We start from the raw sequence: 14,152 nt of genomic DNA, 5'->3' as shown, positions 1-14,152 counted from the left end.
GTCTGTTGTGTATTAATGTCCACAGAAGAGAGTTTGGAAAATATTCATCAAAATGTAATTCTCACTTGAAGTATTGTTTTTAAACTAGAGGTTTAGTTTGTTCTGAATTTTACACAAAGTTACGCGAGGGTTATATGTGCATGTCCTCCCTAATTAAGCAGTGTAAGACCTAGAGGGAAGGCAGCTAGTCATCACCATCCACCTCCAACTCTTGGGCTACTCTTTTATCAAATAATAGTGGGATTAACCGTCACATTATAATGCTCCCACAGTTGAAAGGTCGAACATATATGATGTGACGGGGATTCGAACCTGCGACCCTCAGATTACGAGCCGAGTGCTTTAACCACCTAGCCATACCGAGTCTGAACAGTATCAGAACAAAGGTTAATGGTTTGTTTTTGGATTTTGCACAAAGCTACACGAGGGCTATCTGCGCTAGCCGTCTCTAATTTAGCAGTGTAACATTAGATGGAAGGCAGCTAGTCATCACTACCCACTGCCAACTCTTGGGCTACTCTTTTACCAACTAATAGTGGGATTTACTGTCACATTTATAACATCCTCACAGCTGAAAGGGCGAGCATGTTTGGTGAGAGGAGGATTTGAACCCGCAACCCTCGGCCATTCCGAGCCCTTTTAAACTAGTGTGACACCGTCTATTGTTACTAACGAGTATAGTGAAACACTAACTGTATCTTAAATTGCCTACGGAGCCTTATTATGTGAAATTAAGGTTTTTTGTTTCTGACATGTCTAATTGGCGACCTATTCCTGATATATATTATATGTGATCCAGTTGTGTAGTTACCACGCTCTGCGTTTGTTAGGAACCCACTAGAGGACTTGACAGCATGAATATTACATCAAACACCTTAGAAAGTTTAATATAAGAAAAACTTATAAAGAGAGCCTGTTCAGATATATGAAGGGGAAGTGTCCCCCACAGTTTGTCTTTTTAATTAAGTCTCAAAGACATCCCGTTTTTGTTTTATATCTTTCAAGTGATAAAAATAAGAAACACATTTTAATTTTAAATACCATAATTATAATAATAAATGTTTAAATTTATGAAGACAGATAGCTAGCTAGCTAGAGTAATATAAAAAAAAAAAAAGTGGACCTAGTATAATCAGGTGGTTAGGGCGCTCGACTCGTAATCTGAGGGTCGCAGGTTCGAATCCCCGTCACATCAAACATGCTCACACTTTTAGCCATGGAAGCGTTATAATGTGACGGTCATTCCCACTATTCGTTGGCAACATCGGTGGGTGATGTTGACTAGCCGCCTTTTTTTTTGTCTTGCACTGCTAAATAATGAACAGTTAGCACAGATTGCCCTCGTGTAGCTTTGTGCGAAATTAAGAAACAACAACAAGCAAACAAAAAAATTACATATTTAAAATAATCTTGCCTTACAAGCTATATACCGTAGTGAAGCATAACTTTACGAGAGGTCAATCGAGTAAGAAAACCCCGTATTTAAAATAATCTTGCCTTACAAGATGTATACCCTAGTGAAGCAAAACTCCACGAGAGGTCGCTCGAGAATCAGACCTCAAACAGAAAATGCCTTGGCTCTCTTCGTAGTTTTAAAAATGCACGCAAAGGTCAAAGGCTAAAGTTGTGCTTTGGTCATCAATCTTATCAAATTCAAACTTCTGTATTTAGTAGCATTTGAACCAGTGACGTGAACAAGGGTGAGTGGGCGGCTTCAAGATTATTTTCTTATGTTCCCAAAAAGTGCCCTTTTTCTCAGTCATAAAATATAACTACTAAATCATACGCCTGATTTTACACTTTCTCGCGAGTTATTCGATAGAAAAAAAGATATTAGCTTCAAATAAAATACAACACAGGGGCTTATGTCTTTATAGTATAAAAAAAACAAACTAGTGTCTGATGTGCTGTTAACTGTTAATATGTTTTAAAAAATATATCGAAGACCAATTAAATTGGAATAAAATGGATTGATAATTCTTGTTGTTTTATTTCACCCTACATATATCTATCAACAGTCTTCACTAACGTTTCACTTCCATAAAACAAACAAAACGCCTAACGATGTTTAAAAGTACCCTTATTTTTCTGTTACTGAAAACCAATTGCTCTTTTAATATTCTGTGAAAGTTGCAAATTTGTATTTTTTGTACAGAGCACAGTGATCCTGGAAAGTTGAACACGATACAGCTTATTGTAGAAACTGTCACAGAACGTGTTGGTTAGGGAGCGCTTGACTCGCAAGGTCGCGAATTCCAATCCTCGTCACCGAACACGTTCGCTCTTTCAGCCATGGGGGCGTTACATACGTTGATCAGTTCCACTATTCGTTGATTAAAATTGTATTTCAAGAGTTGACGGCGGGCGATGTTGACTAACAGACTTCCTCATAGTTTATTTGCAGGAATTTTTTAAAAATAAACCGAACCAATGCGCTACTCTTCATCGGTATATCGAACCTGCCTCTAGGTAGCGCTAGTGTACGTATCGTCTGTTCTACACAGTGTTAACTGAGCCTTACGTGATTGTGCACAGTGACACACAAATCACTAATCTCCCATTGTTTGAAGAAAGGGAAATAAAAATAGTGCTAATTTACGAAGGAAAGAGATGGGAGGGTGGATCGTATGATAGAGATTTTAAACTTGTATAACGTGTCCAGATTTTTCTGGATAAAACGTATGATACTCAATATTACTGTGGTGAAATTGTGTATTTAATATTTTATTATTAATCACTTTGTATGCTGTTTGTCGTTTTTGTCAAAAATAAGTGTTTATTTCAGTGTTGCTACCTTAACCAAGGAGTGATTCCACATAGAAAAAGACTTGTATACATATAGCTTCATACAACAACGGTAGTTACAAAAGATAATATTAAAATACTGACTGAAAAGTAAAAAATATAAATAATCTGAGTGAGAGAGGTATCTAAGAAGGTAGGACTCGCAAAGCGGAAGGGATACACTACGGTAAATAACAGTTTGACTTCTCTTTGCTAGCCCCATGTATGGGTAGGGGATTAGTGCAATTATGAAAATTTCCAAATTAACCACTCCCTACATCTACAACTTCATTTAAGGTCTGTATCTAGTAGTTTCTTCTAATGAAACCTCAAAATTAGCAGTTTTTTTTACTGAAAGCAGATTTAAGTAAAATTTCTCTTTCAAAATTAGTATTCCAGCTCCCACAATAAAAATTAACTTGTATGAACAGTGAAGTAATACCTAAATTGTCTATCGGTTTTTAAAACTACCAAACTTAAAACAGGAATAATGAATTTCCCTCACAATTAGACCAGAAGAGATGAATGCTTTTCCACAGAATCACAAGAGAAAATTATACAGTAATTGAAATTCTAATAACACGTGGATTGATTCCCCTGGCCCTATACTAGGAAGAACCGTTATTTATTTTAAGAGTTCACGACAAATAAGAAAAATACTGCATTTAAAACTCTACCTATAATATATCACCAGACATATAAACATCGGTAAATAATGGATCCTTTTATGCCCTGTCAGTACGTTGGATTATTGTAATGAACTACCCCGGCGCACTTCTATCGACAAATTTTAGTATATTAAAACTTCCACGCCTGTCCCTAGAGCTTGGTTTCACGGTGTTTTTAATATATCTACGTCACATTCGTCTTCAGAATGTGCGATTTGAAGGATTAATAAACATCTAATATCGACGTAAGTTGACTCGTTCATTTTTTTCTCTTTTGCAAACAAGAAAAGAAACAAAAAAGTCCAGTGGGACTTGGAGCTGACAAAGATTACTTGCGTCTCAATAAGATGGCTTTCGTTTTAGTTCTTAGCGAAATCGGAACAAACAGATGCACGAAAAACATAAAATCGAAAGGCATATTTTCGTTGTTGTTGAAGCGAACTTTGCATTTTACAATTTATTCTGATGAAATTGTTTTTCCTCGGAAAGGTGTTTTTTTTTCAATATTGTCAGGTTACGTTTCAAAATGAAACAACTTTGGGCACTTACAAAATACGCTAAGAAATAGAACGGCGCGAATTATTTTAATCTGCAACTTCAAAAGGCTGTCAGTCGAACTTTGTGCTAACTAAGTTTTTACACACACTGTGAGAACCACTTACAATGATACACATAATTTGCTTAATGGTAGAATGGTGTTTCTCATTCTGTAGGCCCGGCATGGCCAGGTGGTTAAGGTACTCGATTCGTAATCCGAGGGACGCGGGTTCGAATCCCGTCACACGAAACATACTCGCCCTTTCAGCCGTGGGGGTGTTATAATGTGCGGTTAATCCCGCTATACTTTGGTAAAAGAGTAGCCCAAGAGTTGGTGGTGGATGATGATGACTAGCTGCCTTCCCTCTAGTCTTACACTGCTAAATTAGGGACGGTTAGCGCAGATAGCCCTCGTGTAGCTTTGCGCGAAATTAAAAAAACAAACAAACTCTCTAGTCCTACATTACTAAATTAGGGACGGCTAGCGCAGATAGTCCTCGTGTAGTGTAGCTTTGCGCGAAATTAAAAAAAACAAACAAACCCTCTAGTCTTAAACTGCTAAATTAGGGACGGCTAGCGCAGATAGCCCTCGTGTAGCTTTGCGCGAAATTTAAAAAAACAAAACCCTCTTGTCCCACACTGCTAAATTAGGGGCGGCTAGCGCAGATAGTCCTCGTGTAGCTTTGCGCGAAATTCACAACAAACAGCTTATTCTCATGTCCTTTTTTTTTTTACGTTTAGTTAACAGGCACTTGGTTTGCTTACACATTCTCGGACAATAGTATTCTCTAACCCAGTAAATTTCTTTAAGAACATCCTTAGCCATTTTTTTATTGTAAATCGAAATTGAAAATACTCCATCGATACATGTAGAGTAGACGACGTTCCTTAAAAGTTTATTTCGTGTTATTTCAAAGTAAAAATATTCATTATCAATATTTTTAGATTGTACACACGAAGATGTAAACCAACTTGAAGAACGACTACAGCAGCAAGAAGATTTGAACTCCAAACTGAGTCAGCAGAACCGTTCCCTTCAGAGGGAGCTCGAAGAGCTACGTTCCTATAAAGAAAATGCTCAGGACCAAGAGGACGTGCTGCTGTCTCGAGCTCAGTGGTTGGAAGATGAGCTGAAGCGTACAAAACAAGTTCTTGAGAGTGAGATGTGACTTTGTACTGTTTTAATATAATACGCTAGGACTAGATAGCTCATTTTACCTGAACGGTTCTAGTCTGGGAATCGTTACTTTGATTCAGAACTTATTTACAGACCTCTTCTTAATATTTCTTCTTTTTTTTCTTTTAGAATCACTATTATTTTCACTTAATATCAAGACCTAAATTTTATGTTATCCATAGAAACTTATGAGCATGAATTGGTTAATACTTCTGCCGCCAGGGGTATACTTACGTCTGGAGAAATATATCAAAGCACTTTCCGAGGAATAATTTTCGAGTGCCATATTTTTATCCATGAAGCGGAACAACCTCGCAGCTCGCGGCGTTTCGGGGAAAACAACAGGCTTCGAAAACCGCGTCCCAAGCCATTATTGTAAAACATTCTAGTCTGAAAAATAAATGTGATATGTTTCAACTTTGGGCATGCATTATGGTGTGTGTGTGTGTGTATATAATAGGGATAATAAACGAGGATTTCAAGTTAATGAAAGCCCACAGGCTTCCAGCCGGACCTTGAAACCATTGGTTGTTATTATGAAAAGAAGACCAAAAAACTGGAGTAATAGCAAACTCATCAGATTTCTTGTCTGTCAAACACGTCTATGTGTTCCAATATGCTTTTGTACCCTTGATTTGCTTTGATGTAGTTTTAGACAATGGGAAATAAGACTGAACTCGTTGTCCTTGGAATTTTTTTATTTTATTTTTTTGCAAAATTATGAAAACGTTAACAATTGTTGTGTCCAGCAAAAATACGTAAATATGGTCGTCAGACTGAAGAGATGACCAGCGATGGTGAAGATAGGTCCAAGAGTGATAAGAGGACCTTAAACATCGTTCTTACAAAGTGTGATCAAAGTCCACAGGAAAGGTATTTCTTTCGATGTCAGAGTCGTGCATGTTGTTAGTTTACCAACAGTGTCCGAGCTATTGAACTTTAAAACAACCACCATAAGAGTAAACTAAACGCGACACTAAAAGAGCAAATGTGATCTTCATTATCACGTGTTTAGCGCTAAATACCGATGCACGAGAAAAGTACTTCACTTTATCACGAGCAAGAAACTAGTCTGACTTGGAAGATTAGGAGGGGATCAGATTACAAAAATAGTCTATGCTTGGCTTTGAATAGCACCGCTGTTTTCTGGCATTACATCCCACGTCTCCGAACACGCCAGTAATGGGACAAGTGATCACTGTCTGTTAAATTGATTAATTAATATACATTTGGTTAGGAACTTAGTGTGAGGGTTTTATCTCTTCTTGGTTTCTTGACACGAGAAACATTCAATTCAAAACAACGGTTTCTTTATTTTTTTTTATCCACAAGAGGATTCTGTTCTTCAGATAGATCTTTTGATTACGGAGTAACTTGTAGACTATAATTTCTGCCTTATCTTTCCATTACTTCCAATAATGTTAAGCGAAATTCCTATCTCCTTTGCGATCTTGTAAAACTTGGCAGACAAGGTCTATTCCCAAGATATATCATTGATTGCCCAAAGTACTACCCTGGGGCATGAAATATTTCTTTAATCATCCATTTGTGTGTGTGTGTGTGTGTGGTTTTATCAACTTGACTCAACCGTAATTGAAGTAAAGACAGCTTTACAGCGTTGCACTCTGTCATTAAGAAAAAGACATTTTGATGGCGGACTGATTCTTATTGGTTTGTTACCAGGAATTTCCCAATCAAACGTCTTCATTAATATTTCTGAAACAACTTGATTCGATTTTATTATTAGTGTTTATATGTGACTACATTTTCACATCTTTGAAATTAAATGATTAATTTCATGCTTTGAGAAACAAACTTTTCTCTCAAATATTTTCCGAAACATTCCGTGTTCTTACAGTCTCAGATTTGAGCTGTAGTGCAAGAAAACAAAACAAAAACAACAACAAATAACTATTTTGATTAATATTAGATTTAAAACAAGACCGGAAGAGACTGAGAGCGGAAAAGTTCGACCTATTAAATCAAATGAAAGAGCTGTACGGAACTCTAGAAGATAAGGAAAACGAACTCAGAGACTTCATCCGGAACTACGAGCAAAGAATGATAGACAGTGACGAGAGTTTGAAACAGGCTAGTTTCCGAATAATTATCTAATATTTTAAATTATTTAAAGCAGAGATCCAGTGGCTTGTACTAAATAAAATTTGTGCAAAGTAAAAGATAGCTAAGCAGTTATTAATTGATATAACGAAATATATCCATTTCATTTACTTTTGAGTGAGACCCGGCATAACCACGTGGTTAAAGTGCTGGACTATGAATCTGAGGGTCCGTGGCTCGCGTCCCGTTGTTATATGAGTGACAGTTAAATCATACTTTTTTTTATTAGAGTAGCAAAATAGTTTTTCGAAGGTGTCGTTCTTAAGATGTTTTCTGTCTCGTCTATCGGGACGTCTGAAACAAATACTTCAGTAGTAGCGCTCGGCATGACCAGGTATGTTAAGGCGTTCAACTCGTAATCTGAGGGTCGCGGGTTCGAATCTCCGTCGCACCAAACATGCTCGCCCTTTCAGCCGTGGGGACGTTATAATGTAACGGTCATTCCCACTATTCGTTGGTAAAAGAGTAGTCCAAGAGTTGGCGGTTGGTGGTAATAACTTTACCTCTAGTTTTACACTAGTAAATTAGGGACGGCTAGCGCAGATAGCCCTCGCGTAGCTTTGGGCGAAATTCAAAAACAGTCGATCAGTAATAGCGTTTTTGTCTGTATTATTTAAGTGATTTGTTTGTAAGCAAACTACGAGTGTGAATGAAACAGATAAACTTCCAGAACTTTCACGACACAGTCTTGTTTTTTTAATACAGCTAGTCCGGACGAAAGAAGAATTTGAGCGTGAAAAGTGGAGTATTTTAAAACGTGCACGAGACGAAGCCGAACATTCAGTGGCACTGTGTGCCCAATTAGCCCTAAAGGATGCGCAGATAAGACGGTTTCAAGAAGAAGTGAACTTGGTAGGTCATATAAAAAAAATATCTATAACAACAGTAAAACAAAAAACAATTGTTAATTTAGCTTTCATAGGTAGCGGTCGTATCTTTTAATGTGTTCCAAATGCTTCCCAAGTCTAAAATTCGGTATTAGAGCCTGACCTCGCAATACAGTTTTCAACTTGGGTATATTTTCTGTTGTTGCCATGACAGTAAAGAACCGTCGAAAAACATCGTTTAAATGGAAGTAGATAACTTAAACAAATAGTTAGTTTGATGTATTATACAAGCAAAACAAAACAAGTTACGTTTAGTGCTGTGAAAAGCTTTTTAGGGAAAATATGGAAAGATAAAAAAGGAAACTGTTAAGGAAACTATTATACATTAACTCAATGCATTTTTAACGGTAAACATCTTTGTGTGATATCTTTCGTATAGGTTTTTTTTGTTTGTTTTCCTCAACGTACTATAAACACTTTTCAAGTTTTACACTTTTTCCTGAAGATTCGAGACAGAATGGGCTACTTTTCTGATGTTGAGAGCGCAAGAAATTTCCGAACCAATGGTTATAATAGCCCAAGTATGACGCCCACTGCCCACAGTAGCAACGCCCCAACACTTACTCCGGTATCAGAGCGGAAGTCATTGTCGTATGGTGGCACTCCAACAATAACAGTTGATGAAGACCAGAACTCAGTTTATTATTGTTAGTATATTTTTACACGAAACTAGGAATAACATTTAGTACCATTTAGTTCTAAGTACCGTTAAGCTAGCTTATATGATTCATTAATTCAGTTAAGTTTACTACTGTGCTTCATTTGTATCGTCAAGCTGACCCCCCACCCCCATCCGCTGTGTCACTGTGGTAAGTATGAAGGTTTATAACACTGAAAAACCGGGTTTCAAGACTCGTGGTGGGCAAAGCACAAAGAACCCTTCGTGTAGTTTTGTGCTTAGCAACAAACAAATTACCCGAAGAAAGTCGATATAAAAACAAATTAAAAACATTGACATTACTTATATTAAGAGAAATAAACATTGCTTGATTTTGTAAAGTTAATCCAACTTTTGCAAATGAATCTTATGTTAATGCTGAAGCAAACTATTAACAACAACATCCATTATAAAGTAAAGAGAGCATGGCATGGCCGGGTGATTATAATGTTATAATTAGTCCCATTATTCGTTGGTAAAAGAGTAGCCCAAGAGTTGACGGTGAGTGATGTCTAGCTGCCTTCCCTCTATCTCACACCGCTAAATTAGGGACAGATAGCCCTCGTGTAGCTTTGCGCGAAATTCAAAACAAACAAACAATAAAGTAAAGAAACGCATAGCTGTTAGGTTTTTAGTATGGATCAGTTTTACAGTAGATACCTGTGGCTTGTTGGCTGTAGATTTTAACAATTAATAAACAGCTCACTTGTTTTGAAATAATATATTAAAACAAGTCGAATGTATGTTGAGATGTTTGTTACACTGTTGGTTATCATAGTTGTATCCAGAGCTTTAAATAATTCTCTTTTTTCTCAAATTACACGCAATCTGGTTGTTACTTCAGAACACAATTCGACAAGCCGAAGTATTTTTCTTCACTCTGTTATTACAATACAGTATATGATAATTTCACTTAAAATCACCACTATATGTTATTTATGGCTAAATTCACAGAGTCTAAATCTATATGTCTCAAACTGCATTTTGGATGCATATTTATATCTTGACAGAGGTCTAGAATGTTCCACACGCTACAAGATATGATGTAATAATACTCAATTAAAACCACGAGAAAAACTTAAATTTCTAGTAACATATCGCAATGATATAACAATCGCCAATTCACAACAACTGAACTACACAGCGTATGATTCGTAAACAATTATGCAAACCTGCAATAAACTATCGATGCTAAAAATAACTAACTTAAAGACTCGCATTCAACTTCAACATTATTATATATTTAACAACGACATTTTTCTTTGTAGCTTTTCATTATAAATCTATCCACTTCCAAAACAAGTACTTTGTGATGCCATTCACTTGAAAAGTTCGTTTGTTTTTCCTGTATATTTGATACTAACTTTTATAAATATCTCGATGTACGACAAACATTTTTCTGCTTGGGACAGTGATTTATCGAATAGTATTTGCTTGCAACCTTGACATCGTCAAGCTTGAGGGACTTATAACGCTAAAATTCAGAGTAAGATCCTCTCAGTGAACATGGTACAGATGGCCTATCCTACAGCTTTGCTCGAACACAGAATAGCTCTAGTTGTATTTTGTAAGTTTTATTTTGTTATATTTTCGTTAAATAGGTTTTAGGTTTTTTTTGTTATTAGATAAGCATTATTTCTTCAGAATATAGAGAATGTTGCTCTATTTACAATAAAAATTGTTACTCGTCTGTTATAGTTGAAATCATTAGCTTTGTTTATCGGTATTTGAGGTTAATAAATATTATGTTTTTGAATCCCAAAAATCTAAAGCGGCAGTAAAAACGAAGGCTTGATTGTTTAAGTGGAAAACTGCATCATAGGATATCAGCGCTGTCCCACAAAGTCTGTAAATGGAACGAACCTTTAATTTTAAAATTGTAAACTCTTCTGCTTATCGCTAAGCCACAAAGGAAGAATAAAAAGGCTTAGTAGAACGTATCGAAACATTATCTTTTTCATACAAAGTTAGTTTTTAGAAGGGTTCTTTATTAACGTACACATCAGCTTGGGTATCCATTCGTCGTTGTAAAGGTCTGGTTTTATTTTGTTTATTTTTTCATTTCTTTCTCCAGCTACCACTTCTGCTAGAGATGACAGAGTTTTGTCCTTTCCTGGTTTATCTCGTTCAGCCGAGGAGATATACGTACACAGCAGTGCCAATTCTGACGTCAGCAGCAGCAAGAAAAGCTGGAAGAGGAAAGAAAGAAAAGGGACCTGGAGTTCCATATCTCGTGTCTTTTCTAGAGGGCGTCACCGTAAAGGATTGGATCAATGTGTTTTGGATGGTAATTCGTTGGAGGTTTCTCTGTATGGTTACGAGTTTAATTTTAAACAAAGCCATTTTATTTTTTTTAATATCTAAAGTTCCTTAAATATGTATACGTGCGTCGAAATATGAAAAACAATTAAAATTAATATAAAAGCTTCTTTCGACAAACAGTTTGATAATTGTAAAATTAAAAAAATCGCTGATTGTAAAAACGCAAATCAGTAATTTTGTTATAATATGTAAGGGAAGCTATATATTATATACTTTTTCCCATAAAGGCATTAAATGTTTTATGGTACTCTTTTTATTTTGAGTTGGTATATTGTTCAAACAATGCCACTTTAAAATGCATATATGTATATTCGTCACTAGGTGGCGGCTCAGACCAGAGATCGTCTTGGTCTCCCCAGGGCAGTTTATGTGCCAGCCCGTTATCAGAGGACAACTATAATGAGAAACTAAAGTTACTAGAAGAAACGCAAGGAAAGCCAATGGAAAAGTGGAAAGCTTCAACAGTTCTTTCTTGGATAGAAATAACTTTAGGAATGCCCCAGTATGGCAGAAAGTGTGCTGAAAACATAAAAAGTGGGAAAGTACGACAATTTTAATTTTATTTTAAATTTAAGACAGTACTACCTGGTACTGGTTGGACAGTGGGAATATCGGATAAATGCGAATTTATTTTTTTTTTTAAGTCACGTACATTTGAATTTCTTTTCTATTAATCAGTGGGATCTTAAGTTAGAGACACGAGTAAAACAAAGGAAGGGTGATATATCTTATTAACCACAAGCCTTAGTAGGTTAAACACTTCATGTTTATCATAAATTTGAAAGGCTTTGGGGATGACAGGAATATTTGATACATCAACAAGTCTACAATTAAGGAAAACATGCAAAGATCCAAAAGCTACTCAATTAGGAGCCCAAAGTACCCTACTGCAACTGTTGTATAATAACACTAGATAATATCACTTTGATTGAGGGTATTCTGAATTTACGTTATGGTTTCTCGCATGTGTTTTATTAGTACGTGTATGCAGTTTTGTTTTTAAAATTGTCAACCATACTTCAAATATATTTTTGATTACTATTAATGAAGATCATTTGCAGCCTTAGATTAGTGGAACTTTTTCTGTTTTAAAGAAATGCTTTCAAATATCTAGCACAAACAAATACATTATATGTATGTTTGTCTCTTAACTTGAAGCTAGGAGGTGTCATTGTTAGTCAACAGAAATAAACAAGAACTGTTGTCACACTTGGCTTCTGTTGATCACCTCTAATTTAAATTCTGACTATTTACAATAAACAAATCGTATACTTTTGTTCAAGAGGGAATGAGTAATGACTTGTGATTAGTATACTACATTGTGGATCTGTTGTTGCAAAATTCTCTTCTTAATTTAGGTCCAGTTAGAGTAATCCTAAAGCTAACTGGAAATATTGTTGGCCAAACAAATTGTCTTTTAGTTTATCAGTTGAAAATCAAAAAAAACTAGTGCAGATAGTCTAAGTGTAGTTGTGTGCAAATAGTCAAAACAAACATGTTCATGGAGTGAGAAGAAATTGTGTAATATTTTTAATTTTTTTAATGCATAATTGTATTTTATATTATATTTGCATCTGTATTAAGGCTTAGTGCATGTTTTTACAAAAATTACCTATAGATATTACTGTTATTAGCAAACAGAATAATCACCTGTTTCAACATACCATTGTGAGATTATTAACGTAAATGTCTTCCGTTTGCAGATACTTTTGGAATTATCTGATGGAGAGCTAGAAACTGGTCTTGGAATAAGCAATCCTATGCATCGAAGGAAACTTAGGCTTGCTATTGAAGAACACAGAGATTCTGCTTTATGGCAAGTGTTTTAGTGTAGTTTTCTAATGGGAGTTGAAAATTGTTTATAGAATAAATATTGAAAACAACAAAATTGGACAGCAATTAGCTTGTTTATTTTAATGTTGGTACCACTGTAAACCTATTACTGAATTCTGAAAGCTGTACCGATAATCAAAACTTTGATGAAAAGCTGTACTGTCACACACACATGCACGCTAACTGGAGTATCCATCCCCTGGACAAGTTGCTTCTCTTATACATGATTGTAGAAACACCCATTAAAACCACAAAACTGAACATTTGTATTTACCTCTATATGGGCCTAATGAACCTCCATACCAAATTTGGAGAAGATTCATCCACATCATGCAAAGTAGTTACACGAATAGGCAACAGACAGTACTATTATGTATATGCATGCATGATGTTTAGGGACAACAAGGGACCTGAAGGTCTGTCTAGGCTCTCCTGTTCTCTAAATTAAACTAAAACTATTAAAACAACCTCTTGAGACCAGACCTTATCATTCATACAGTTATCAAACTTTCTCTTAAACTTACTGCTTCCACAACATTTGAAGATATCCTATTCCAAAGGCCAACCACCCTGATAGAAAGATAAAGTTGTCTTAGGTGCAAATGACTTCTACTTTGCCAAAATTTATATCTGTGTCCTTTAGTCCTACCATTTTCACCATTAAGTATGAAACAATACAATGCATTAACACTGTCAGATCCCTTTACAATCTTAAACTCTCCTTATATGATATTTCTTCTCATTCCAGGCATCACTGTAGTAGCCCACCTCTGAACCCTTTCTAAAAGTTCAATGTTTTTGTTTTAAGGTAAGAAACCAAAGACTGAACACAATACTTCCAAATGTGGCCTAACCAGTGACCTATACAATGAGATTATAATCTGTCTACACTTGTATTCAATATCTCTGTAGATACAACCTAAAATCCTACTTGACCTGCTACTAGCAACAGCACTTTGCTTGGATGTCTTAAGAGACTAATAAACCACTACACCAAGATCCCTTTTTTTTGTAACACCGCTAAGGTTATACGTATAATTTGAATCATGATAACTCGCATGTTTTATCTTGTATTTATTATATTAAAAACCCATCTGGCATTTACTCACCCAACTAACTAAATGATCTAAATCATTTTGTAAAGCAGCAGGATTTCCCCAGGACC

The 14,152-nt window shown here is 35.8% G+C and overlaps 1 protein-coding gene across 10 annotated transcripts in view; it reads left to right on the top strand.

Annotated features, from left to right (window-relative positions):
- Positions 1-14,152, top strand: part of LOC143254335 (kazrin-like) — a 136,255-nt gene that overhangs the window by 107,924 nt on the left and 14,179 nt on the right. For all 10 annotated transcript variants that reach the window (XM_076509361.1, XM_076509358.1, XM_076509367.1 and 7 more), the window contains exons 3-9: positions 4,935-5,147; positions 7,097-7,257; positions 7,993-8,139; positions 8,620-8,821; positions 10,907-11,119; positions 11,476-11,696; positions 12,858-12,970. In XM_076509361.1, coding sequence (XP_076365476.1) covers positions 4,935-5,147; positions 7,097-7,257; positions 7,993-8,139; positions 8,620-8,821; positions 10,907-11,119; positions 11,476-11,696; positions 12,858-12,970 — 1,270 coding nt within the window. The remainder of the gene's footprint in view (positions 1-4,934; positions 5,148-7,096; positions 7,258-7,992; positions 8,140-8,619; positions 8,822-10,906; positions 11,120-11,475; positions 11,697-12,857; positions 12,971-14,152) is intronic.

The sequence above is a fragment of the Tachypleus tridentatus genome, chromosome 6 (genome assembly GCF_004210375.1).
Source record: "Tachypleus tridentatus isolate NWPU-2018 chromosome 6, ASM421037v1, whole genome shotgun sequence".
In the NCBI taxonomy this organism is placed as follows: domain Eukaryota; kingdom Metazoa; phylum Arthropoda; class Merostomata; order Xiphosura; family Limulidae; genus Tachypleus; species Tachypleus tridentatus.
The sequence above is the reverse complement of the archived record's forward strand: the minus strand, read 5'-3'. Positions and strand labels throughout refer to the sequence as shown.